Raw genomic sequence first — 27,631 nt, 5'->3', positions numbered from 1 at the left:
ACCACCGTCACATTGTCTGACCTGACCCGAATGGCCTGATCTTGAAAAAGATATGAGCCTTGCAGAAAAGCGTTGTATATAGCCCTGAGTTACAGAATGTTGATTGGAAGGACAACTTTCTGACTTGACCATCTTCGCTGAAATTGCACCCCCTAGGTGACTGCTCCTCAACCTTTGAGGCTTGCGTGTGTGACTAGCAGAATCAAATTCTGAATCCCGAACCGACGACCCTCGATTAGGTGAGAAGTCTGAAGCTACTATACAGTAGAAGAGAAATTCTGGCTCTTTGCGACAGACTAATCCTCTGGTGCATGTGAAGATGCGATCCAGACCACTTGTCCAACAGATCAAGCTGGAAAGGTCTTGCGTGAAATCTTCTGTACTGAAGTATTTTTCCCAGTTTTCCCAGAAGACGAATGCATAGATGCACCGATATCCAGGTTGGCTTCAGGACATCCCCAACCATCGACTGGATTACCAATGCCTTTTCCAACAGAAGGAACACCTTCTGCGACTGTGTCCAGTATCATCCCCAGGAATGGAAGCCTCGGTGTTGGCTCTAGGAGAGATTTCGGAAGGTTCAGAATCCACCCATGATCCCGGAGTAATCTGGTTGAGAGGGCAATGCTGTCCAACAACCTCTCTCTGGACGACACCTTTATCAGAAGATCATCCAGGTACGGAATAATGCTCACTCCCTGTTTGCGGAGGAGAAAACAGGATTTTAATACCTACCGGTAAATCCTTTTCTATAAGTCCGTAGAGGATGTTGGGGACACCAAAAGAACAAAGGGATATAGACGGAGCCGCAGGAGACATGGGCACTTTAAGACTTTCAAAGGGGCGTGACCTGGCTCCTCCCTCTATATCCCTCCCCAGACACAGTTTGGAACTGTGCCCGGAGAGACGGACATTTCGAGGAAAGGAATTAATAACAAGGTGAGCCTATTTCCAGCTCACACCATAAACATGCCGAATAACATGGTATTCAACTGAACACGTCAACGGACATGAACAAAATTCAGCAACAAGCTGAAGAAACCATAACACAACCTGTGTGTAACCAGAACTAAACTGCAGATACAGTACACACTGGGACGGGAGCCCAACATCCTCTACGGACTTACAGAAAATGATTTACCGGTAGGTATTAAAATCCTGTTTTCTATTACGTCCTTGAGAATGTTGGGGACACCAAAAGAACCAAGGGATCATACCAAAGCTCTATAACGGGCGGGAGAGTGCGGATGACTCTGCAGCACCGATTGACCAAATTTCAGGTCTTCATCGGCCAAGGTATCAAACTTGTAAAACTTAGCAAACGTGTTTGACCCCGACCAAGTAGCAGTTCGGCAAAGTTGCAATGCCGAGACACCCCGGGCAGCCACCCAGGACGAGTCCACCTTCCTAGTGGAATGGGCCTTAACCAATTTCGGTAACGGCAGGCCTGCCGTGGAATGAGCCTGCTGAATCGTTTTACATATCCAGCGGGCGATGGTCTGCTTGGAAGCAGGACACCCAATCTTAGTGGGAGCATAGAGGACAAACAGAGACTCTGTTTTCCTAAGTGGAGCCGTTCTGGCGACATACATTTTCAAAGCTCTGACCACATCCAGAGCCTTTTCCTCAGCCAAAGCACCAGTAGCCACTGGTACCACAATAGGCTGATTTCTATGAAAGGAAGAAACCACCTTTGGCAGAAATTGTTGTCTAGTCCTCAATTCTGCTCTATCTTCATGAAAAATCAAATAAGGGCTCTTGTGAGACAAGGCCGCCAACTCAGACATCCGCCTTGCGGATGCTAAAGCTAACAATATGGCAACCTTCCACGTGAGGAATTTCAACTCCACTTTACGTAAAGGTTCAAACCAATGTGATTTAAGGAATGCTAAAACCACATTAAGGTCCCAAGGTGCCACAGGGGGCACAAAGGGAGGTTGGATGTGCACCTCAGGAAGTGAGGCCAATTGTTCCTGAAAGAAAATTGACAACGCAGAAATCTGCACCTTTATGGAGCCTAATTTAAGGCCCACATCCACTCCATTCTGTAGAAAATGGAGAAAACGTCCAAGGTCAAATTTCTCCACTGGAGCTTTCTTGGACTCGCACCAGGAAATATATTTCCTCCAGATGCGGTGATAGTGTTTCGACGTCACACCCTTCCTAGCAAGGATAAGGGTAGGGATGACTTCATTGGGAATACTCTTTCGGGGTAAAATCTGGCGTTCACCCGCCATGCCATCAAACGTAGCCGCTGTAAGTCTTGATAGACGAACTGCCCCTGTCATAGCAGGTCCTCGCGAAGAGGAAGAGGCCAGGGATCTTCCATCAGTAATGTCAGAAGATCTGGGTACCAAATTCTCCCTGGCCAGTCTGGAACTACAAGGAGCGCTGGAACCTTTGTTCTTCTCAAAATTCTCAGAACCCTTGGAATGAGAGGAAGCGGAGGGAATATGTTGTCACGATCTGGGTATCTGGACGCCATTACCTGCCGTTTAGGTGTCTTCTGAGACTGGCCCAGCGTTCCAAGTCCGGATCTCATCTGTGTCAACACTCTGCACATCCCTCCTGTCATTCTGAGACACTACCACAGCGGCGCCATGTTTGAATCCAACATGGCATCTCCCGTCCTCGGCGGCCACCGCCGCCATTCCTGTATTATTGCTGCGGGTTCTCAGAGTGATTTATCATGCCTCTCGCAGTCTCCGCTGTCCTCCATGTGTCTCAGCATGTAATTGTCATATGGCGTCTCCTGCCCTCCGTGGCCGGCGCCGCCTTTATCACTATGTTTGCACATGTCATTCCAAACCAGGTTTTCCCTCCAGGTTCCAGCATGGGCGCAGCCATGTTGGATTTGATCACATGCTCCAATTCCTCCAATCCACCATCTCTGGAATCTGCATAATTGCCCAGCCAATGCCTGCATAGCAGCAGGTATAAGTTTCCTGTGTCTGGGCCAGATAGACGTCAGTGCTTTGAATGTCATACCTTGTTCCAGTCTCTCTCTCCTGTGGCTTGTTTCTCCAGGTTCCAGTTCCTGTCTCCAGCATCCACAAAGAGACCCGCACCTGCTTTCCATCCTGCGGTGCAGCCTGACTCTGCAATCCTCTGCGATTGATCCAGCTTCCAAGCTTCCAGCTATTACTCCATTTGCTTCCAGCTTCCAAGCTTTCAGCTATTAACCCATCTGTTTCCAGCAACCTGCTTCCAACAGAATTCAGCTTCCTTAAAGTGCCGGTGTTCTCCCAGCGGATTTCTACTTACCAGCAGTATCCACTACCACCGGTAACCACTCTTCATTTCATCTGTTTCCACGCTCCCTAGCATCTTTTAGTTTTAACTCTGTGTTTCCACCATCTGGCTGGTTCCGTCCAGTGACTCCTACAGTGCATTCCAGTTACCAGCATCATCTCATACACCTACTGGCATGTTCCTCGGTTGTCTCCACTACTACAGCCTGGCCTGGTAAGGTTATTCTACCAAAGGACTATACCATCCGTTCTGCAACCTACCAGTGCCCTGTTATACCTTTTATGGTTTAGTGATCCAGGGACTGTATTATCTGCCACTGCTAATACTGACTGTGAACGCTGTTGTGATTATACGGAGTCTGTTTAATAAACTTTCATTTGACTTTTAACCTGGTTGTCATGGTCACACCTTCGGGTTTCCTTCCACACTTACATGTCCAGGGGTCTGATTAAACCATCTAAGTTTAATTTCATTTCACCCCCTACAACTGAGGCTTCCTCCCGTCAGCCTAAACCCTCAGTTGTGACATATGTATACCGACTGAAACACCCAATGTGTCGTCAGTACGTCCACTGCCGCCACCTGAGGGACCCTGGACCTGGAACAATACTTCATAATTTTCTTGTTGATGTGAGAAGCCATCATGTCTATATGGGGAACCCCCCAGAGACTTGTCACCAGTGTGAAGACATCCTGGTGGAGACTCCACTCTCCTGGATTTAGGTCGTGTCTGCTGATGAAGTCTGCTTCCCAGTTGTCCACTCCTGGAATGAACATTGCTGACAGAGCGCTTACATGCTTCTCCGCCCAGCGAAGAATCTTTATGGATTCCACCATTGCTGCTCTGCTTTTTGTGCCGCCTTGGCGGTTTGTGTATGCTACTGCCGTGACATTGTCCGACTGGATCAGGATTGGCAGGTTTAGAAGAAGATGATCTGCTTGTAGAAGGCCGTTGTAAATGGCTCTCAGTTCCAGAACGTTTATGTGAAGATGAGTTTCTGGACCTGACCATCTTCCTTGGAAGGTCACCCCCTGAGTGACAGCCCCCCAACCTCGGAGACTTGCATCCGTGGTCACTAGGATCCAGTCCTGGATCCCGAACCTGCGTCCCGCTAAGAGGTGAGAGCTGTGGAGCCACCACAGGAGTGAGATTCTGGTGTTGGGAGATAGAACTATTCTCCTGTGCATATGAAGGTGGGACCCCGACCACTTGTCCAACAGGTCCCACTGAAACACCCTGGCATGGTACCTTCCGAACTGGAGGGCCTCGTATGCTGCAACCACTTTCCCCAGCAATCGAATGCATTGATGAATGGAGACTGTTTTTGGTTTCAGTATGAGTTTTACCAAACTCTGAAGTTCCAGAGCCTTCTCCAAAGGGAGAAACACTCTCTGCTGGACCGTGTCCAGAATCATGCCCAAAAACGCCAACCGTGTTGTCGGGATTAACTGTGACTTAGGCACGTTTAAAAGCCAGCCGTGTCATTGCAGAATAGACAGGGACAGTGCAATGTCCTGTATCAATTTGTCCTTGGACCTCGCCTTTATCAGGAGATCGTCCAAGTACGGGATAACTGTAACTCCTTGCTTGCGGAGGAGAACCATCATTTCCACCATTACCTTGGTGAAAATCCTCGGAGCCGTGGACAGGCCAAACGGCAACGTTTGAAATTGGTAGTGAGTATTCTGAACAGCAAATCTCAGGTAACTTTGATTAGGGGGATAGATGGGGACAGGAAGGTATGCATCCTTTATGTATAATGAGACCATGAACTCCCCCTCCTCTAGACTGGAGATCACTGCTCTGAGGGACTCCATTTTGAATTTGAATTTCCTTAGGAAGAAATTGAGAGATTTCAGGTTGAGGATCGGTCTCACCGAACCGTCCGGTTTTGGTACTACAAACAGGCTGGAATAAAAGCCCTCCCCCTTGCTGTTCCAGGGGAACCGGTACTACAACCTGATTTTGACATAACTTTTGTATTGCACCACAGACCAGACCCCTGTCTGGGTGCGAAGCTGGTAAGGTTGATTCGAAAAAACGTCGAGGGGGGGGCGTCTTGAAACTCCAGTTTGTACCCTTGGGACACAATTTTTTAACACACAAGGGTCTAGGTCTGAGTGAACCCAAACCTGACTGAACAGCTTCAGACGTGCCCCCACCGGAGCGGTCTCCTGTAGAGGAGACCCGGCGTCATGCTGTGGATTTTGCAGAAGCCGGGGAGGACTTCTGCACCTGGGAACCCGAGGAGACGGGTGCCCTCTTCCCCCTTCCTCTGCCTCTGTGGACAAGAAAGGAATTTTCTCTGCCTTTTTTATATTTGTTGGGCCGAAAGGACTGCATGTTATAATTGTGCGGTTTCTTTTGTTGCGCAGGAACAAAAGGTAAATATGTCGACTTACCCGCGGTAGCTGCCGACACTAAATCAGTAAGACCGTCACCAAAGAGTTCGCCACCTTTAAAGGGGAGAGACTCCATATTTTTCTTGGAATCTGCGTCAGCATTCCACTGGTGAGTCCAGAGCGCTCGCCTAGCTGCAGTTGACATAGCATTTGCCTTAGCACCCAGCAGGGTAGCGTCTCTAGCAGCCTCTTTCAAGTACGCAGCTGCATCTCCGATATAACCCAGCGTCATATGGATAGTATCCTTATCAAGAGTATCCAAACCCGAAGACAACCCGTCTGCCCACTTTTCAATAGCGCTACTCACCCACGCAGACGCAGAGGTCTGAGTTGCGTCCCCGTGGTAGCAAAAATAGCTTTCAAAGTAGCCTCCTGCTTACGGTCAGCCGGCTCCTTAAGGGTCGTTGACTGAGCCGCAGGGAGGGCCACCTGTTTAGACAAGCGCACCAGGGCTTTGTCAACCGTGGGGGGTGTCGCCCATTTTTCCCTATCAGCAGCGGGAAAAGGGTACACCACAGGAATTCTTTTAGGGATCAAGAATTTCTTATCAGGGGTTTTCCATATGCCCTCACATAGAGAATTCAGTTCAAAACAGAGGGGAAACGTTACCGAGCGTTTCTTCTCCCCATAAATGAGGACCCTGGTTTCAGGTGTAAAAGGGTCCTCATTAATGTGCAAAACTTCTTTAACTGCCACAATCATATACTGAACACTCTTTGCCAATTTAGGATCTAACCTAGAATCTGCATAGTCGACATCGGTTTCAGAGTCCGTGTCGGTGTCAGCTAACTGGTCAATATTACATTTGAGAGAACCCATAGGGTCCTGGTGCAATATGGCATCCTCCATAGATCTCTGCCATACCTGGATCTTGGATTCAGACTGAGAAAATTGTTGACTTAAAAGTGTGACATTTGCCTTCAAAGCATTCAACGTAGAAATCCAGTCAGCAGTCGGGAGGTGTCCCCAATAAGTTATCCCCTGGTGAGGAGAACTCTGCATCAGACATGTCGTCCTCTAGAAAGACAGCCCACAAACACAAAGCCTGTCAGGAACACAAAGGGAGATAGCCAGCTCACACCCCAGCGCCAAATTGTGCAGGTCTGACAACACCCTGAAGTGTCACAGAGCTGCAGCGCTATATTATATTATAATAATAATAACTGTGCCCCCCCCCCCCGTTTTGCATTAAATCCCCTGGTACTTGCTGCTTTGAGGAAGGACCAACGGTGCTGCTTGGAGGAGGAAATGGCGCCAAGTGAGCTGTGGGGACGAAGCTCCGCCCCCTGTAATGGCGAGCTTCGGTCCCGCTATTTCATTAATTATTTATCCTGGTGGGGGTTATATACAGTATATCTATACATGCCAGCCTTATTTGAGGTCCAAATTGCTCCCCAGGGCGCCCCCCCCCCCAGCGCCCTGCACCCAGTGGTGTGTACTGTCCGGGAGCCTGGTGTGCACTGAGCAAATCACGCTGCACGATACCTCTATGCTGTCTTTGTTGAAGAGAAGATGTCTTTTCCTCACATACTCACCTGTCTTCTGACTTCTGGCTAGAAGAGGGGGGACGGCAGGCTGTGGGAGGGAGCATCCAGGAGCGCCCGGCGTTCTTCTCCCCTCAGGAGCTGAAGGCATCCTGTCAGCAGCAGCAGAGCCCTGAAACTCATTAGAAGTGGGTCTAGACTGCTCTCCCCTCTTGCCCACGAAGCAGGGAGTCTGTAGCCAGCAGATCTCCCCAAAATAAAAAACCTAACATTAAGTCTTTTCAGAGAAACTCTTAGAGCTCCCCCGTGTGCCTGTGTACTCTCCGGGCACATTTCTAAAACTGAGTCTGGGGAGGGATATAGAGGGAGGAGCCAGGCCACGCCCCTTTGTCTTAAGTCTTAAAGTGCCCATTTTTCCTACGGATCCGTCTATATCCCTTGGTTCTTTTGGTGTCCCCAACATCCTCAAGGACGTAATAGAAACATCTCTGCCATCACCTTGGTGAACACCCTCGGTGCCGTGGAGAGACCAAATGGCAGGGCCTGGAACTGGAAGTGACAGTCCTGCAGTGCAAACCATAGATAAGCCTGATGAGGCGGACAGATTGGAATATGAAGGTACGTATCCTTGATATCCAGAGACACTAGGAATTCCCCCTCCTCCAGACCTGAGATCACCGCTCTCAGAGACTCCATCTTGAATTGATCACCCGTAAGTACTGGTTCAATGACTTGAGGTTCAAAAATGGCCTTACTGAACCGTCCGGTTTCTGTACTACAGACAGGTTGGAATAATATCCCTTGTTTTGCAGATGAGGTGGAACTGGAACAATGACCTGAGTCTGTACCAATTTTTGAATGGCGTCCTGTAAGGTTATACTTGCTTCCTGAGAAACTGGTAAGCCTGATTTGAAGAATCTGTAAGGTGGGAGCTCCTGAAACTCCAGTCTGTAGCCCTGGGAGATAAATCCTATGACCCAGGGATCCTGGCATGATGTCGTCCAGATGTGACTGAAAAATTTATGTCTGGCTCCCACCTGCTGGTCTTCCAGGCATCGCGGTCCACCGTCATGCTGACGGCTTTGAGGAAGCAGAACTTGAGTTCTGTTCCTGTGAACCTGCAGTTGCTGGTTTTCGTGGTTTACCTCTAGCGCCTCTGGTGGCTATAGAAGAACCTCTGGTTTTCCCTTAAACTTGGCTGTTCGAAAGGACTGCAAATTGGAAGCTGAGTAGGCCTTCCTGACTGGGGAGCTGTGGAAGGAAGATATGTGGGCTCTAGAGCTTTGGAGATCCATTTATCCAGTTCATCTCCAAATAAGGCCTCACCTGTAAATGGTAGGCCTACCACGCCTTTCCTGGAATCCGCATCAGCAGTCCACTGGCGTAGCTGACACTGCCAAAGCAGTGGTGCATGCATTAAGCAAACCTATTTCTTTTATGGCTTCCACCATAAAGTTCGCAGAGTCCTGTATATGTTGCAAGAGTAAAACAACCTCCCCCCTAGATAAGGAATCTAACCCCTCAATTAGGTTACCTGACCATTTAGCAATGGCTTTTGTGATCCAAGCACATGCTCTAGTGCAGGGGTGGCCAACCAGTAAGAGACAAAAACCCAAAAAATCTAGTTAAAAGAGCCGACCTCACGCCGAAGGCGCACGTACAAAAATGGGGTGTGGCCTTGTGCCTGCTAGACCACGCCCCTGGTATAAAATACATTGAAAAGGCCAGATCCAATATAAAATACATTAAAAAATCCACTTCCACATAAAATAATTGAAAAAGGTCAGATTCACAAAATACACTTCAGCTCCCCCATGTATCACTCCAGCCAGCTCCCCATGTTACTCCTGCTACCATCCTCCTATGTCACTCCAACCAGCTCCCCATGAGTCACTCCTACAAGCACCCTCCTGTGTTACGCCATGTTTCCGGATCCGTTGTGATCATGTGATTTTGAGTGTTGGGAGCCACATTTGAATAAAGAAAGAGCCGCATGTGGCTGAAGAGCCACTGGTTGGCCACCGCTGCTATAGTGGGTCTCTGGGCCACCCAAGCAGCTGTGTACAAGGATTTGAGTGTGGTCTCAATTCTATGATCAGCCGTGTCTTTTAGGGAGGCTGCACCAGGAACAGGAAACATTATTTTACGTAACAGCCTAGATACTGATGCATCCACTATCGGTGGATTTTCCCATTTTTTCCTATCCTCAGGAGGAAAAGCAAAGGATGAGAGTAACCTCTTAGGGATTTGAAATTTACTATCATGGTTAACCCACGTTTCTTCAAACAGGGTATTCAGCTCCATTGACGCAGGAAAAGTGACTGAGGATTTCTTTTTAACATTAAAATAAGATTCCTCACACTCCTCTGTCACATTATCAGGAATTTGCAGAACGTCTCTGATAGCTTCTATAAGAGCCTCTATTCCCTGTGACAGAGCAGCATCCCCGCCTCTGAGTCCGCCTCACCCTCCTCCATGTCTGACCCATCATCATCAGAGTCAGACTGCAAGTTATGGGCCAGTGTACGTTTTTGCAGACAAATGGTAGTGGTCTGAGATGCTGGTTTGGGGACTGAGGGGGTCATTCCGAGTTGGTCACTCGCTAGCAGATTTTCACTGCCGTGCGGGTCGTTAGTACACTAATAATCGCTCCCCCCTGTTATGACCCCCTGGTATCGCTGAGGTAATCTGGAGTCTCTCCGGAGTAGCTGCGTGTCCCTGTCTAGTCAGCGTCTGTGTCCAATGCAGAGGGAAAATGGCGCTGGTGAGCTGCTGGATCCACTCATAGTGAAGCCCCGCCCCCGCAATGGCGAGCTGTCTTCCCGCTTTTTTTATATACTGGCTGAGGTAATTTAGTGCTTAAAATGGAGTCAGAGCCGTTTTAAGTCTGTGTTTGCCAGTGTGGGTCCTGTGTACAGTTTACTGAGACTCAGTTCGCTCCCTCATTAGCTGTGCATCTGCACTGTGTACTGAGTTTGGAGACACAGTCTGCCCCGGTTAGAAACCATGCGTTTTCATACCCTCATGCCGCCATAATGGCCGGCGACTCGCTAACCAGGACGCTGGATTAGTACTCCCCACTGTGCACTCTTCTGGCTCTGTTAGGGGTGGCGGCGTGCTGCGGGAATGTACACTCGCTGTGGTGGGACTTGCAAATATTTCCCTCAGAAGCCAGTGTCCTATCAGCGGGGAACGGGACCATTAATCCTTCAAGAGGTTGGGCCAGTATCCCCCCTAAGTCCCATGAAGCAGGCAGCCTGGTGCCACCTAGTCCTGCCTGAAAATAACAGATAAAATAAACGCAGAAAACTCTTCAGGAGCTTCCGTAAGCGTGACCGGCTCCTCCGTGCACATTTTCTAAACAGAGTCCGTTAGGCGGGGCATAGAGGGAGGAGCCAGCGCACACTATCAAATAAAGTGCCCATGGCTCCAAGTGGACCCGTCTATACCCCACGGTACTAAATGGTTCCCAGTATCCTCTAGGACATAAGACAAATACAGTTTGTGTGAAGTGTGTATTGTGATGTGTAGGATACATCATGCTGAAAATCAGTCACTCCACTAACACTACTCGAGGAAGATAATGGGTAATGGCCCTCATTCCGAGTTGTTCGCTCGCAAGCTGTTTTTAGCAGCTTTGCACACGCTAAGCCGCCGCCTACTGGGAGTGAATCTTAGCTTATCAAAATTGTGACCGACGGATTCGCAATATTGCGATTAGACCTCTCTTAGCAGTTTCTGAGTAGCTCCAGACTTACTCGGCATCTGCGATCAGTTACTTGTCGTTCCTGGTTTGACATCACAAACACACCCAGCGTTCGCCCAGACACTCCCCCATTTCTCCAGCCACTCCCGCGTTTTTCCCAGAAACTGTAGCGTTTTTTCGCACACTCCCATAAAACGGACAGTTTCCGCCCAGAAACACCCACTTCCTGTCTATCACATTACGATCACCAGAACGAAGAAAAAACCGTGAGTAAAATACCTAACTGCAGAGCAAATTTACTTGGCGCAGTCGCAGTGCGGACATTGCACATGCGCAGTTAGCGGAAAATCGCTGCGATGCGAAGAAAAATACAGAGCGAACAACTCGGAATGACCCCCCATGTCACATGGGGTCTCATCACACTGACCAGTTATTTGATCATTATAGTGACGCATCCAGTACTGATGTATGAGATACACCAGAGAGTGTGGGGAGGAGACTGGTCAGATCTCTGGGCTGGTAACACACAGTGACATGATGTGAGGAGGGAGCAGGAGTATAATAGGGGCTGATGGCTCCTGATGTATGAGATACACCAGAGAGTGTGGGGAGGAGACTGGTCAGATCTCTGGGCTGGTAACACACAGTGACATGATGTGAGGGGGAGAGCAGGAGTATAATAGGGGCTGATGGTTCCTGATGTATGAGATACACCAGAGAGTGTGGAGAGACTGGTCAGATCTCTGGGCTGGTAACACACAGTGACATGATGTGAGGGGAAGAGCAGGAGTATAATAGGGGCTGATGGCTCCTGATGTATGAGATACACCAGAGAGTGTGGGGAGGATACTGGTCAGATCTCTAGGTTGGTAACACACAGTGACATGATGTGAGGGGGAGAGCAGGAGTATAATAGGGGCTGATGGCTCCTGATGTATGAGATACACCAGAGAGTGTGGGGAGGAGACTGGTCAGATCTCTGGGCTGGTAACACAGTGACATGATGTGAGGGGGAGAGCAGGAGTATAATAGGGGCTGATGACTCCTGGCTACCTCACTGGGCAGATACATTTCCCTCATTAGTCTGTACTGATAGAGGACGGTGTAGGATAAGAGATTGCTGTAGTGACTGAGTAAGGATAATATGTGACTTCTGTAATTAGTGTTTATTACTCACCTGTGCTGATATCTGTAGGGATTTCCTCCTCCTTACACTGCTGATCACCCCTCACATACGTCTCTTCTTCTCCCTCTGTATCTTCTGCCTTAATATCAGTCACATACGTCTCTTCTCCCTCTGTATCTTCTGCCTTCATATCAGTCACATATGTCACTTCTTCTCCCTCTATATCTTCTGCCTTCATATCAGTCACATACGTCTCTTCTCCCTCTGTATCTTCTGCCTTCATATCAGTCACATATGTCACTTCTTCTCCCTCTATATCTTCTGCCTTCATATCAGTCACATACGTCTCTTCTTCTCCCTCTATATCTTCTGCCTTCATATCAGTCACATACGTCTCTTCTTCTCCCTCTATATCTTCTGCCTTCATATCAGTCACATACGTCTCTTCTTCTCCCTCTATATCTTCTGCCTTCATATCAGTCACATACGTCTCTTCTTCTCCCTCTGTATCTTCTGCCTTCATATCAGTCACATACGTCTCTTCTTCTCCCTCTATATCTTCTGCCTTTATATCAGTCACATACGTCTCTTCTTCTCCCTCTGTATCTTCTGCCTTTATATCAGTCACATGCGTCTCTTCTTCTCCCTCTATATCTTCTGGCTTCTTATCAGTCACATACATTTCTTCTTCTCTGTCTATATAATTTATTTTCATATCAGTCAGCTGTTCCCCCTAAATAGATCAGAGAATATGAAGTGTAATGCATGATGTAATTACTTGAGAGGAAACAGTATAATATCAGTGTATGAGACACACACAGCTGCTCTGCACATTATATAACTTTGCATCTGGACAAAACTTGTGATTGCATGCAGGGTACATACAGGCTGCCTTTACATGAAGCCCAACAAGAACTGGGTAGTTTAATTCTTACAAAGTAATTGAGAGTTGACATTGGACACGCTCCTCCCAGATCTGCCCCCCTGCACTGCAGCACGGTGTCACCTACTTGGTATATTGGCGAGACCCTAAATCCCACCTACCTGATCCTACTGTGGGGTCCTGTGATTCTCCTCAGAGATCTATGGATACATTCCTGATGTTTCTAATATGCTCCATGATGCGTATCCTTAATTGCCTGCTTGTCATTCCTATGTATTTTTTCCCACAATACACTACTCCAACTGATTTACAGTTGATATAGGCATGTATCTTTCTTTGTTTTCCATAGTGGCCTTTAATCTTCTTTGTCCGTTGAATATACTGGCAGGTGTTGTATACTCCACAAGGAAAGCACCTCGTGATGTTTTTGTCTTTATGATGTTTTCCATCTCGCAGGAAATGGCCGTGTACTAAAGTATCTTTTATGTTTGGTGACTTTCTCCAACTTGTGTGCACCTTTTCTCCCAAGGTTACTTTTATATCTGCATCCATGATTACCACATGGCAATGTTTCTGTAAGATGTCTCGTATCTCTGTGTTCATTACAGAATGTTCCCATGAATCTAATTTCCGGTTGTTCTCCTGTAGCTCTTGCTTTTTGGGGGAGAATGAGAGATTTTCTATCTGTATTTGCAGCTATTTTGGAGCTGGTTTTGATGCTTTTATTACTGTATCCCCCTCAGTTTAAGCCTTTCCTTCAGTTCTTTTGCCCTCTTTTCACATTTTTCTTTACTTGAGCAGTTACGACGTATCCTTATAAATTCTCCCTTAGGGACTCCTCGTATTGTTGCTGGAAGACGGGAACTGTTTGTGGCAGTTGCTTTTCTGTACAAATCAGTAGTAATTGCACCATCTTCTTCAATTTAATAGCTAAATCCAAGAAAAGAAAATAATAGATGTTTGACTCATTTCTGAAGTTAACTTTAAATTTAACTCATTTTGATTCAAGATGTTGATGAATTCTATTAGGAGCTCCTTCTCTCCTTCCCACAGTATCAGGATGTCATCTATATATCGAAACCACCCCGTTATGTGGTTCGTATAGATGTCATTATTATCCAAAATGACGGATTCACGCTCCCACCACCCGAGGTACAGATTGGCATACGTAGGCGCACATGTACTGCCCATCGCTGTACCCTGGGTCTGGAGATAAAATCTCTCATTGAAAACAAAATAATTTTTTGTTAGAATGAATTCCAAAAGTTTAATTGTAAATTTGTCAAATTTGCTTATATTCCTCATACTGAGAAAATGTTCAACAGCTCAAAGTCCTCTCTCATGATTAATACTTGTATATAGCGACTCAACGTCGCATGTACAGAGCCATGTGTCTGATGTTACTGTCAGATTTTCTATTTTGCCCAATATGTCCAAGGTGTCCCTTGTATAAGATGGTAATTCAGTAACAAACTTTCTGACTTGTTTAGCCACAAACACACTTACCTTTTCAGCAAGGACTCCCATACCCGACACTATAGGTCTTCCTGGTTGTTTGTCAGGATTTTTATGTATTTTGAGCAGGACATAGAAGGTTGGTACCTTGGGGTTCTCCACCCATAAAAATTATTTTTCCCTCTTTGTAATAATTCCTTCGGTATAACTCTTTTCGATCAGTTGTAAATAACACTTCAAGAAGTTTGCTGTGGGACTGAAAATTAATTTTCGATAGCATGATGTACCATTCAATTGCCTCATTATTTCCTCAAGGTAGTAATCTTTCCTCCAAATTACAACATCACCACCCTTATCAGATGATTTGATTTCTACATCGTCCCATTTTTCAATATCCTGCAGAGCTTTCCGTTCATATTTCGTTAGGTTGGGATACAGTATTTTCTTCCCTTCACTATAAAGTTTGTCCAAATCCTTGGATACTAAGTCCATGTAAATTTTAACTTGTGGACAAATATTAGTGTTCAGGAAGAAAGTTGATTTCTTTCTTAGACTCATATCACGATAGTTCTCGTAACATGTTCCTTGATATTCATCATTTTCCTGTAGCAGATCTCCCAATGCTCTAATGGCATCTACTTCCATCTCTCCTATATCAGTAGTTGTGGCATCATTTTCCCTATTGTGGTAAAATTTCCTCAACATAATCTTCCTTGCAAAGAGGTTCAGGTCCTTTTCCACTATAAATCTATCCATATTTTTAGTGGGGGGAAATGACAGTCCTTTGGAAAGCACACTTTTATGATGCTCATTTAAAATTCTGTCACTGATATTGATGATTTTCATAGTGTCCTCTGGAGTTATCTCCTGAAGGCGTTGTACTTCCGCTGTGGGTTTCTTCCCCAGTCTCCTCTCTCTCTCTCTTTGATTTTTTATTATTGAGTCCCCTTCTTGTTCTCTTTGGGGTCCTGTATCTGGTTATCCACTCGGACCTGCCCCTAAAAAATGTCGTGAACATCTCTGATTACTTACTGTTGACTGATCTGACATTTCACTTTCAGATGTCTCTACCTCTGATGTAGAGAAACCTTTTCCCTCATTGTATTCCTGTATGTCTTATTTATGTTCCATCTGAAGATGGTACCGTTGAGATAGTCATTCTTGTCTCTTAAGAATTTCTGTTGTTTTCGTTCAATTATATTTTTCTCTGCTATCTCAACCTCATGTTTATATTTCAGATATGTATTTTGGAATTGCTCCAAACCATCATGTTGTTTCAATTTCTCTCCATTAGTGGAGATTTCCTCCGTATACCGTTTTATTTTACTATCATCATGTTTAATCAGTATCTTAATAAGGATCTCAGAACATTCCAGTAAAACAGTTTCCCATCCTTTCTTCACGGTCAAAGGTTGGAAAAACATTAGGTCTTAGCCCTCTAGGAGTCAGTTTATTACTCTGATAGCTATCAAACATGGTTCTATTCCAAAATACTTTGCTTTGTTTCATCAGTACATTTTTCAGCAGTAGTAAATCATTGGACCATTCCAGGAGACTACCTCATGAAGCTGATTGAGAGAATGCCAAGAGTGTGCAAAGCTGTCATCAAAGCAAAAAGGGGGCTACTTTGAGGAATCTAAAATATAAAACATAATTGGATTTGTTTAACACTTTTTTGTTTACAACATAATTTCATATGTGTTCTCTCATAGTTTTGATGTCTTCAGAATTATTCTACAATGTAGAAAATAATTTAAATACACAAAAGCCATTGAATGAGAATGTGTGTCCAAACTTTTGACTGGTACTGTAGAACCTGCCCACTGCACAGTTGGTGGAGTCAGTAAAAGATGGTTACTGACAGTAAGCTGGAATCCCCTATTGGCCAGGTCCCGTGTGACCCATACCTGTTCTGTGACTGCGGACGCGAGTCGGTGAGGGCGTCGGAAGCGTCCGGTCACAGAGGCTATCGGCTACCTGGTTACAGCTGTAACTACAGATATGTCATGTCCCTCTATTATTACCATTGATATGACACTCCCATCTCATCTCTACTATATATATATATATATGTATATGTCACTGTGACGCTCCCAGATCCCATCACCTCCCCCAGTCATGTCCCTGTATTATTACTATAGATATAAGAGCTGTCACTGTGATACTCCCAGATCCCCTCACCTCCCCAGTCATTTCCCTGTATTATTACTATAGATATAAGTGATGTCACTGTGACGCACCCAGACCCCCTCACCCATGTCCCTGTATTTTTACTATAGATATGTGATGTCACTGTGATACTCCCAGAAATCTTCACCTCCCCAGTCATGTTCCTGTATTATTACTGTAGATAAGTGAAGTCACAGTAACACTCCCAGATCCCCTCACCTCCCCAGTCATGTTCCTGTATTATTACTATAGATATAAGAGCTGTCACTGTGATACTCCCAGATCACCTCACCTCCCCAGTCATTTCCCTGTATTATTACTATAGATATAAGTGATGTCACTGTGACGCACCCAGACCCCCTCACCAATGTCCCTGTATTCTTATAGATATGTGATGTCACTGTAACGCTCCCAGATCCCCACACCTCCCCAGTCATGTCCCTGTATTATTACTATATACATATATTTTTATATGTGTGATGTCAGTGTTGCTCCCAGATCCCCTCACCTCCCACAGTCATGTCCCTGTATTATTACTATAGATATATGATGTCACTGTGATGCAACCAGATCCCCTCTCCTCCCCCAGTGATGTCACTGTATTATTACTATAGATAAAAGTGACGTCACTGTGACACTCCCAGATCCCCTCACCTCCCCAGTCAGTAGGTAGATGATCTCCAGGGTGATATTAATTATCTTCTCAGTCTTGTGACTCGTGTCCATCCTGAGTGAATCTCAGAGCCCTGGCCGGCATCTCTCAGAGGTTCCTGTGACCCAACTCCATATGGCTGTACTGTATAATGTTACACCAATGCTACTCTCCTTGCCGGGGTCTTATTCCTCCCAGATACACTTCTCGTGCAAGTTGCTCCACATGAATCATTTACAAAACACGAGAATTAGGGATGTTGGACTATTCTATTAAATTTATTCCAGAAAATCATAGTAGACTTGTGATTATGGGATGTAGTCATGTGACCGCCGGTCACAATACCTCCTCCTGCATCCTGAAAATCCCAACAGTCGGCATGCCGACTAAAAAGGAACTATTCCCACAAGTAATACAGTAAAAAAAAAAAGGTTGACACTGGACATGTCGACACATGATTGGCAATAGTTACCTGGCAAGCAAAGCGAGCCACGCAATGGGACGCAATCCACTAATTGGGGTTCCTGGTCATGTTACGGCAAAAACGTCACCAAAAACATAAAAAAATGTAATGTCAACTTATTCATCTGTCGACCTGTCATGCGTTGGACTTTTCACTGTCTACTTTCTTACCATGTTGACCACGTCCACAACAACCAATAATCATCAACCTATTGGCTGGTGACCTTATCCAGGACGACCAGGATAACCAGGGGAGAGTACACAGGAGAACAGAAGGGGTGTAGATGTGGGGAGAGAGGAACTAAAGTAGGAAATCTGGGTGTACAGCGGAGGGTGACCACTCATTACTGTTATTATTACTCTGCTGCTATAGTAACCAGACACCACAGGCCGCTCCCCTTGAATAATACTACTAACAGGACACCACAGGCTGCTCACCCTGTATAATAATAATAATAATAATAATAATAATAGGATTTTAATACCTACCGGTAAATCCTTTTCTCTTAGAAAGTAGAGGATGCTGGGGGTTCACTTTAGTACCATGGGGTATAGACGGTGCCGTAGGAGCCATGGGCACTTTAAGGCTTTTCAAGGGTGTGAACTGGCTCCTTCCTCTATGCCCCTCCTCCAGACCTCAGTATAGGAACTGTGCCCAGGGAGACGGACATTTCGAGGAAAGGATTTACATTTAATTTAAGGTGAGAGACATACCAGCTCACACCTCAACCATGCCGCACAACATGGCATTCAACATAACACATGCCAACAGGCATGAACAATTGCAGCAACAAGCTGAAAAGAAACGTAACACAACATGTGTGTAACCACAAAACTAATAACTGCAGATACAGTACGCACTGGGTCGGCGCCCAGCATCCTCTACAGACTAAGAGAAAAGGATTTACCGGTAGGTATTAAAATCATATTTTCTCATACGTCCTAGAGTATGCTGGGGTCCACTTCTGTACCATGGGGTTATACCAAAGCTCCAGTATGGGCAGGAGAGTGCGGATGACTCTGCAGCACCGATTGACCAAACTTGAGGTCTTTATCGGCCAAGGTATCAAACTTGTAAACTTAGCAAAAGTGTTTGACCCTGACCAAGTAGCTGCTAGGCAAAGTTGTAACGCCGAGACCCCCCGGGCAGCCGCCCAGAACGAGCCCACCTTTCTAGTAGAATGGGCATTAACCGATTCCGCTATCGGTAGTCCAGCCGTGGAATGAGCATGCTGAATCGTACCACAGATCCAGAGTGCAATGGTCTGCTTAGAAGCAGGACACCCAAACTTATTGGGCGCATATAGGACAAACAGAGCCTCTGTTTTCCTAATCCGAGCCGATCTGGTGACATAAACCTTCAAAGCTCTGACCACATCCAGAGACATTGACTCAGCTAAGGTGTCAGTAGCCACTGGCACCACAATAGATTGGTTCATGTGGAAGGAGGAAACCACCTTCGGCAGAAATTGCCGACGAGTCCTCAACTCTGCTCTATCTTCATGGAAGATCAAATAAAATCTCTTGTGAGACCAGGCCGCTAACTCAGACACTCGCCCTGCGGATGCCAAGGCCAACAGAATGGCAACTTTACAAGTGAGGAATTTCAACTCCACCTTCTGTGAAGGTTCAAACCAATGTGATTGAAGGAACCACAACACCACGTTAAGGTCCCTTGGTGCCACTGGAGGCACAAATGGAGGTTGGATGTGCAAAACTCCTTTCACAAAGGTCTGAACTTCTGGAAAGGAAGCCAATTGTTTCTGAAAGAAAACTGATAAGGCTGAAATCTGTACCTTAATTGAGCCCAATTTTAGGCCCGCATCCACACCTGCCTGTAGAAAATGTCCTAGCTGAAACTCTTCCGTTGGAGCCGTCTTGGATTCACACCAAAAAACATATTTTCTCCAAATACGGTGGTAATGTTTTGACGTTACTCCTTTCCTGGCCTGAATAAGTGTGGGAAGGACTTCTCTGGGAATACCCTTTCGGGCTAGGATCCGGCGTTCAACAGCCATGCCATCAAACGTAGCAGCGGTAAGGCTTCATACACGCATGGTCCCTGCGCAAAGGAAGAGGCCAGGGATCTCCTATGAGTAATTCCTGAAGATCTGGATACCAAGCCCTCCTTGGCCAGTCTGGGATAATGAGGATTGCTCGAATCTTTGTTCTTCTTATGATCTTTAGAACTTTTGGAATGAGAGAAAGTGGAGGGAATACATACACCGACTGAAACACCCACGGTGTCACCAGTGCATCCACTGCTATTGCTTGAGGGTCCCTCGACCTGGAACAATATCTCTGAAGCTTCTTGTTGAGACGAGATGCCATCACGTCTAATTGAAGAAACTCCCCAACGACTTGTCACCTCTGCGAAGACTTCTTGGTGGAGGCCCCACTCTCCTGGATGGAGATCTTGTTTGCTGAGGAAGTCTGCTTCCCAGTTGCCTGACGGTTTACGTACGCTACTGCTGTTACATTGTCCAACTTGATCTGTATGGGTAGATCTTGAAGAAGATGTTCCGCTTGTAGAAGGCCGTTGTAAATGGCTCTTAACTCCAGAACGTTTATGTGAAGACAAGACTCCTGACTTGACCACCTTCCTTGGAAGCTTACTCCCTGAGTGATTGCTCCCCAGCCTCGGAGTCTTGCATCCGTGGTCACTAGGACCCAGTCCTGAATCCCGAACCTGCGTCCCTCTAGTAGGTGAGAGCTGTGCAGCAACCACAGAAGTGAAATTCTGGGTTTGGATGACAGGATTATCCTCTGGTGCATGTGTAAGTGGGATCCGAACCATTTGTCCAACAGGTCCCACTGGAATACTCTGGCATCGAATCTGCCAAACTATATGGCCTCGTAGGCCGCTACCATCTTTCCCAACAACCGAATGCATTGATGAATCGACACTCTTGCTGGTTTCAAAATTTGTTTGACCAGCCTCTGGATCTCCAGAGCTTTTTCCACTGGAAGAAAAACTCTCTGTAGTTCTGTGTCCAGTATCATTCCCAGAAATGACAATCTTGCTGTCGGTATCAACTGTGACTTTGGAAAGTTTATGATCCAACCGTGTTGTTGAAGTACTGTCAGGTAGAGTGCAATGTTCTGCACCAACCTGTCCTTGGATCTTGACTATATTAGGAGATCGTCCAGGTAAGGAATTATATTGACTCCCTTCTGTCGAAGGAGGACCATCATCTCCGCCATCACCTTGGTGAAAAACTCTTGGTGCCGTGGAGAGACCAAACGGCAACGTCTGAAATTGGTAATGACAATCCTGTATCGCGAATCTCAGATAAGCCTGATGCGGAGGATAAATGGGAACATGTAAGTAGGCATCTTTTTATGTCCACTGACACCATGAAATCTCCTTTCTCCAGACTGGAGATCACTGCCCTGAGAGATTCCAACCTGAATTTGAATCCCTTCAGGTAGAAATTTAGGGATTTCAGGTTTAGGATCGGCCTAACTGAGCCGACCGGCTTTGGAACAACGAAGAGGCTTGAATAAGACCTCTCTCCCTGTTGTGACAGAGGAACTAGGATAATGACCTGATCCTGACACAATTTTTGAATTGCTGTGCTGACTACATCCCTGTCTGGGAGAGAAACTGGTAAGGCCAATTTGAAAAATCGGCATGGGGGAATGTCTAGAAACTCCAGTTTGTACCCGTGGGACACGATTTGTAAAAACCACGGGTCCAGGGCAGAATGAACCCAGTACTGACTGAAAAGTTTCAGACGTGCCCCCACCGGGGCGGACTCCCATAAGGGAGCTCCAGCATCATGCAGTAGATTTGGCAGAAGCAGGTGATGATTTCTGCTCCTGTGATCCTGAAGAGGCTGCGGATCCGTTTCCTCTTCCCCTTCCTCTACTCGCCAAGAAAGGGGAACCTTTTCCTCTTTTGTACCTATTGGGCCGAAAGGAGTGCATCTGAGAGTGATGCGTCTTTTTGGACTGTGTAGGAGCATAGGGCAAGAAAGTCGACTTACCTGCAGTAGCCGCAGAAACCAAAGCATCTAGGCCGTCACCAAATAAGGCTCTCTTTTATAGGGGAGAGACTCCATATTCTTTTTTGAATCTGCATCAGCATTCCATTGGTGAATCCACAGTGACCTCCTAGCCGAGACCGCCATGGTAGCGGCCCTTGATCCCAAAAACCCAATATCTCTCGTGGCGTCACGCATGTATGCTGCAGCTTCTTTTATATGACCCAACGTTAGGAGAATCTCATCCTTATCTAGGGTGTCTATCGGATGACAAGTTATCCGACCACTTTTCAATAGCACTACTTACCCATGCACAGGCAATGGTAGGTCTGAGCAGTGTACCATTGGTCATATAAATAGATTTTCAATGTGTTTTCCATTTTGTGATCCGCCTGCTCCTTAAGGGCCGCTGTCCCAGGTGCGGGGAGAGCCACCTTTTTAGTTAATCGTGACAGGGCTCTGTCCAGAACGGGGGGCGACTCCCACCTTCTCCTGTCCTCTGCCGGGAAGGGATAAGCAACCTGAATTTTTTTGGGAATTTGAAATTTCTTTTCAGGGTTTTTCCAGACCCTCTCAAAGAGGGTGTTTAGTTCATGAGAAGGAGGAAAAACTACCTCAACCTTCCTTTCTTTATAAAGGTACACATTCTTTTCAGGTAAAGAAGGGGTCTCCTCAATGTTTAAGACGTCCTTTATAGCTACAATCATGTATTGAATGCTCTTAGCTAATTTTGGATTTATTCTGGAAACACTAGGGTCGACACAGGAATCAGAGTCCGTGTCGGTATCAGTGTGAATTATCTGGGCAAATGACCTTTTATGCGACCCCGAGGGGTCTCCTGTGGAACAAAAAGCAGAGCTTTGTAACATCTCATCCTCCACAGATTTACTCCAGGTCTGTTTCCCGATATGATTCACACTATCACGCAAATCTTTCACCCATTCAGGTTCAGGTGGTGCCGACAGGGCCACCACATTACAATACTGTGTCCCTAGTATAGCTTCCTCCAGGGAAGAGCACTCTGCCTCAGACATGTCACACACGTGTACCAAACACACCACAGACACCCAGGCTTATAGGGGACAGACCCACAGTAAAATCTGTCAGAGGGACACAGAGAGGATTTGCCAGCTCACAACCCAGCGCCAGTAACACAGAGCCTGTGAAAACAATAGTGCCCACAGACCTGCAGCACTTTTACCATATAATAATAATAATAATAATAATAAAAAATACAAAGCACCAATTTGCACTGTGCCCCCCCTCCTGTTTTGCACCCTGATACTTTCAGTAGTGAAGGAAGGACCAGCGTTCTCTGAGAGAAAAATGGCGCTGAGTAATGTGCTAGCTGACTGAGGAAGAAGCCCCGCCCCCGTAATGGCGCTCTTCTTTCCAGTCCGTTTTACAGAATATTTATACTGGTGGGGGTAGGACTGTGCAAGCGCACTATATGTCCCCTAGCTGCCAGTTAATAAAGAGGATTTCATGCTGCCCAGGGTGCCCCCCACACCCTGCACAGCCTGTGTGTAGTGGGAGCATGGCGTCAGCATTCCCGTTCGCTGCGCGGTACCTCTATCAGCCGTCACACTGGAAAAGAAGTCTTCTTTTCTTCTAACACTCATTTGTCTTCTGACTTCTGGCTCTGTAAGGGGGGTGATGGCAGGCTGTGGGAGTGAGCATTTAGGCGCACCCAGCGTTCAGTACCCTTCAGGAGCTAATGGTGTCCTGCCAGCCAGAAGCAAAGCCATTAAACTCTCAAGAAGTTGGTTCCTACTTCTCCCCCCTAAGTCCCACGAAACAGGGAGACTGTTGCCAGCAGGTCTCCCTGAAAATAAAAAACCTAATAAAGTCTTTCAGAGAAACTCTAGCAGTGCATTCAGTCTGCCTGGGCACATTTTCTAAACTGAGGTCTGTAGGAGGGGCATAGAGGGAGGAGCAAGTTCACACCCTTGAAAAGTCTTAAAGTGCCCATGGCTCCAGCGGAACAGTCTATACCCCATGGGACTGAAGTGGACCCCAGCATCCTCTAGGATGTATGAGAAAACAACAACAACAACAGCAGGACACCACAGGCTGCTCACCCTGTATAATAATATTAACAAGACACCACAGGCTGCTCTCCCTGTATAATAATAATAACAACAGGACTCCACAGGCCGATCCACCTATATAATAATAATAATAATAATAATAACAGGACACCACAGGGTGTTTCCCATGCATAATAATAATAACAACATGACACCACAGTCTGCTCCCCCTGTATAATACTATGAACAGGACACCACATGCTGCTCCCCCCGTATAATACTACTAACAGGACACCACAGGATCCTCCCCCTGTATAATAATACTAACAGGACACCATAGGCTGCTCCCCTTGTATAATAATACTAACAGGACACCATAGGCTGCTCCCCCTGTATAATAATATTAACAGGACACCACAAGCTGCTCCCCCTGTATAATAATACTAACAACCGAACACCACAGGACGCTCCCCCTGTATAATAATAATAATAACAGGACACTACGTTTCCCCTGTATAATAATATCAGGACACCGCAGGCCGCTCCCCCTGTATAATAAGGAGATTTATGGTAAGAACTTACCTTTGTTAAATTTCTTTCTGCGAGGTACACTGGATTCCACAGGGAATAACATTGTGGTGTAGAGTTGGATCTTGATCCAAGGCACCAACAGGCTAAAAGCTTTGACTGTTTCCAAGATGCATAGAGCCGCCTCCTATATAACCCCACCTCCGTGCACAGGAGCTCAGTTTTGTTAACCAGTCTAATGCAGTAGCAGGTAAAAGAGACAACAGTTAGTAGACACAAACACCACATTCTCACGACAGGAGAAGGTATCAGCGGCTAATGCCATACCAATCTAAAGAAGCTAAGTGCGTCAGGGTGGGCGCCCTGTGGAATCCAGTGTACCTCGCAGAAAGAGATTTAACAAAGGTAAGTTCTTACCATAAATCTCCTTTCCTGCAGTAGGGGTACACCGGTATTCCACAGGGAATAACATCGGGGATGTTCTAAAGCAGTTCCTTATGGGAGGGGATGCACTGTAGCGGGCACAAGAAATCGGCGTCCAAAGGAAGCATCCTAGGAGGCTGAAGTATCGAAGGCATAGAACCTTATGAACGTGTTCACTGAGGACCACGAAGCCACCTTGCACAATTGTTCAAGAGTCGCACCACAGCGGGCCGCCCAAGAAGGTCCTACAGACCGAGTAGAATGGGCTTTGATGGTAGCAGGAGCTGGAAGGCCAGCCTATACATAAGCATGTGCAATCACCATTCTAATCCATCTGACCAAGGTCTGCTTGCTAGCAGGCCAGCCACGTTTGTGAAAACCAAACAGTACAAAGAGGAATCAGACTTCCTAACGGAGGCTGTCCATATCACATAGATACAGAGAGTCCGTACAACATCCAATGACCGTTCTTTGGAGGACATCTCAGGAGAACTAAAGGCCGGAACCACAATCTCCTGGTTAAGGTGGAAGGAAGACATCACCTTAGGTAAATAACCAGGGCGCGCTCTAAGAACTGCCCGGTCACGATGAAAAATCAGATAGCGGGACTTACAGGATAAGGCACCCAAGTCCGAGACTCTTCTAGCAGAGGCAATAGCCAGCAAAGACAAGACCTTAAGGGAAAGCCACTTAAGGTCCGCAGATGCAAGAGGTTCAAACGGAGACTCTTATAAGGCCTCGAGAACCACCGACAAATCTCAAGGGCGGCACAGGTGGTACATAAGGAGGTTGAATCCGTAAAACACCCTGAGTGAAAGTATGATCAGGCAGGGTAGCAATCTTTCTCTGAAACCATACCGACAAGGCAGAAATGTGAACCTTGAGGGAGGCCAGACGAAGGCCCAAGTCCAGGCTCTGTTGCAGGAAGGCCAAAAGTTTGGCCGTACTAAACTTGTAAATGTTGTGGTTATTAGACGCGCACCAAGCAAAGTAAGAATTCCAGACCCTATGATAAATCCAAGCAGAAGCCGGCTTACGGGCCTTCAACATAGTTTGAACGACCACCTCAGAGAATCCCTTGGCCCTCAGTACGGAAGCTTCAAGAGCCACGCCGTCAAAGCCAGTCGGGCCAAATCCTGGTAAACACAAGGGCCCTGAACGAGGAGGTCTGGTCGTTGTGGAAGTAGAAGGGGACGCTCTAGCGAGAGACACTGTAGGTCTGAGAACCAGTGCCCTCTGGGCCAACCTGGAGCTATGAGAAGCAGGATTCCTCCTTCCTGCTTGAACTTCCGTATTACTGTTGGCAGGAGTGACACCGGAGGGAACACATATGGCAGCCGAAAGTTCCATGGAATCGCCAGTGCATCCACGAATGCTGCTTGAGGACCCCTTGTTCTTGCTCCGAAGACCGGAACCTTGTGATTGTATCGAGGCGCCATCAGGTTTACGTCTGGTAGGCCCCACTTATCCACTAGGAGTTGAAATACTTCTGGATGGAGGCTCCTCTCTCCGGTGTGAACGTCCTGACGACTGAGGAAGTCCGCTTCCCAGTTGAGGACCCCCGGAATGAATATTGCCGATATGGCTGGCAGATGGCGTTCCGCCCATTGAAGAATCTTTGACACTTCCATCATTGCCATGTGGCATCGAGTGCTGCCTTGATGAATTATGTATTTGAACAGGCCTGTTCTTTACCAGATGCTGGGCCAGTTTCAGAGCATTGAACACTGCCCGCAACTCCAGAATGTTTATCGGGAGGAGAGACTCCTCCCTGGTCCAACAACCCTGAAGAGAGTGTTGCTCCAACACCGCGCCCCAACCCCTCAGACTGGCATCAGTCGTCAGAAGGACCCGGTTGGAGATCCAGAAGGGACAATCACTGCTCAACCGTTGGTCCTGTAGCCACCAGGTCAGGGACAGACGGACCTCCGGAGACAAGGATATCATTTGAGACCTGATTCGGTGAGGCAGGCCGTCCCATTTGGCAAGAACCAGTTTCTTTAGAGGGCGGGAAAGAAATTGAGCGTACTCCACCATGTCGAAAGCCGACACCATGAGGCCTAGAACTTGCATCGCCGAGTTTATCGACATACGTGGGCGAGAGAGGAAGTAACGTATCTTGTCTTGAAGTTTCAGGACTTTTTCCTGTGACAAAAACAACCTCTGGATTTATGTGTCCAACAACGCTCCCAGGTGTACCCTGCCCTGGGCAGGGACCAGGGAGTATTTCTTACAGTTAATGAGCCAGGATCAGCAACTTGTCCAGATACGGTAGAATCCTGATGCCCCGACGGCGGAGCGAAGCTATCATAACCGCCATGACTTTGGTGAAAATTCGAGAGGCCGTAGTCAGACCAAACGGTAAGGCCCAGAATTGGTAATGGAGATTGCCAATAGCAAACCGCAGGTATTGCTGATGTGACATGGCAATAGGGATATGCAGGTAAGCATCCTGAATATCCAGGGATACCATATATTCCCCTGGTTCCAGAGCCAGGACAATAGAGCGAAGGGTTTCCATATGAAACTTGGACACCTTCACAAATTTGTTCAATGATTTGAGGTTGAGAATGGGCAGAGAGGAACCATTCGGTTTGGGGACTAGAACAGCGTTGAATAGTACCCCCTGCCCCTCTGAGCCAGAGGCACCGATACCACCACTCCGGTGTCCAGGAGGGATTGTACCACCGAGCATAGATTAGTTGCCTTCTTCTGAACCGACGGGATGTCTGTCAGGCAACAGCGAGGAGGGGGGCGATTCTTGAAGGAAATAGCGTATCCGCGAGAGACGACTTCCCGCACCCAAGCGTCTGAAGTGGTTTCCAACCACACTTGGGTAAACTGTAGAAGTCGGCCTCCCACCCTAGGATTCCCCAGGAGGAGGCCCGCCCCGTCATGCCGCAGGCTTATCATATTTGGAAGCGGGCTGAGGGGCCGCCCAGGCACATTTAGGCTTGCGCTTGGAAGTGAGAGACTGTTTCGGGTACGCCTGACCTTTTGCTTTACCTGGAGGTTGAAAGGAATGAAAGGAAGTACTCTTAGCCTTCGGTGCAGAAGGAGTAGTACTTGGAA

At 46.9% G+C, this 27,631-nt stretch overlaps 1 protein-coding gene across 1 annotated transcript in view; it reads right to left on the bottom strand.

Moving 5' to 3' along the window:
• The window catches only part of LOC135056987 (gastrula zinc finger protein XlCGF26.1-like), a 50,700-nt gene that overhangs the window by 9,583 nt on the left and 13,486 nt on the right, over positions 1-27,631 (bottom strand). The window contains exon 2 of the mRNA XM_063962817.1: positions 12,023-12,704. Coding sequence (XP_063818887.1) covers positions 12,023-12,686 — 664 coding nt within the window. The 5' untranslated portion in view covers positions 12,687-12,704. The remainder of the gene's footprint in view (positions 1-12,022; positions 12,705-27,631) is intronic.

The sequence above is a fragment of the Pseudophryne corroboree genome, chromosome 3 (assembly GCF_028390025.1).
Source record: "Pseudophryne corroboree isolate aPseCor3 chromosome 3, aPseCor3.hap2, whole genome shotgun sequence".
Classification (NCBI taxonomy): domain Eukaryota; kingdom Metazoa; phylum Chordata; class Amphibia; order Anura; family Myobatrachidae; genus Pseudophryne; species Pseudophryne corroboree.
This window is presented reverse-complemented; position numbering and strand designations above follow the sequence as displayed.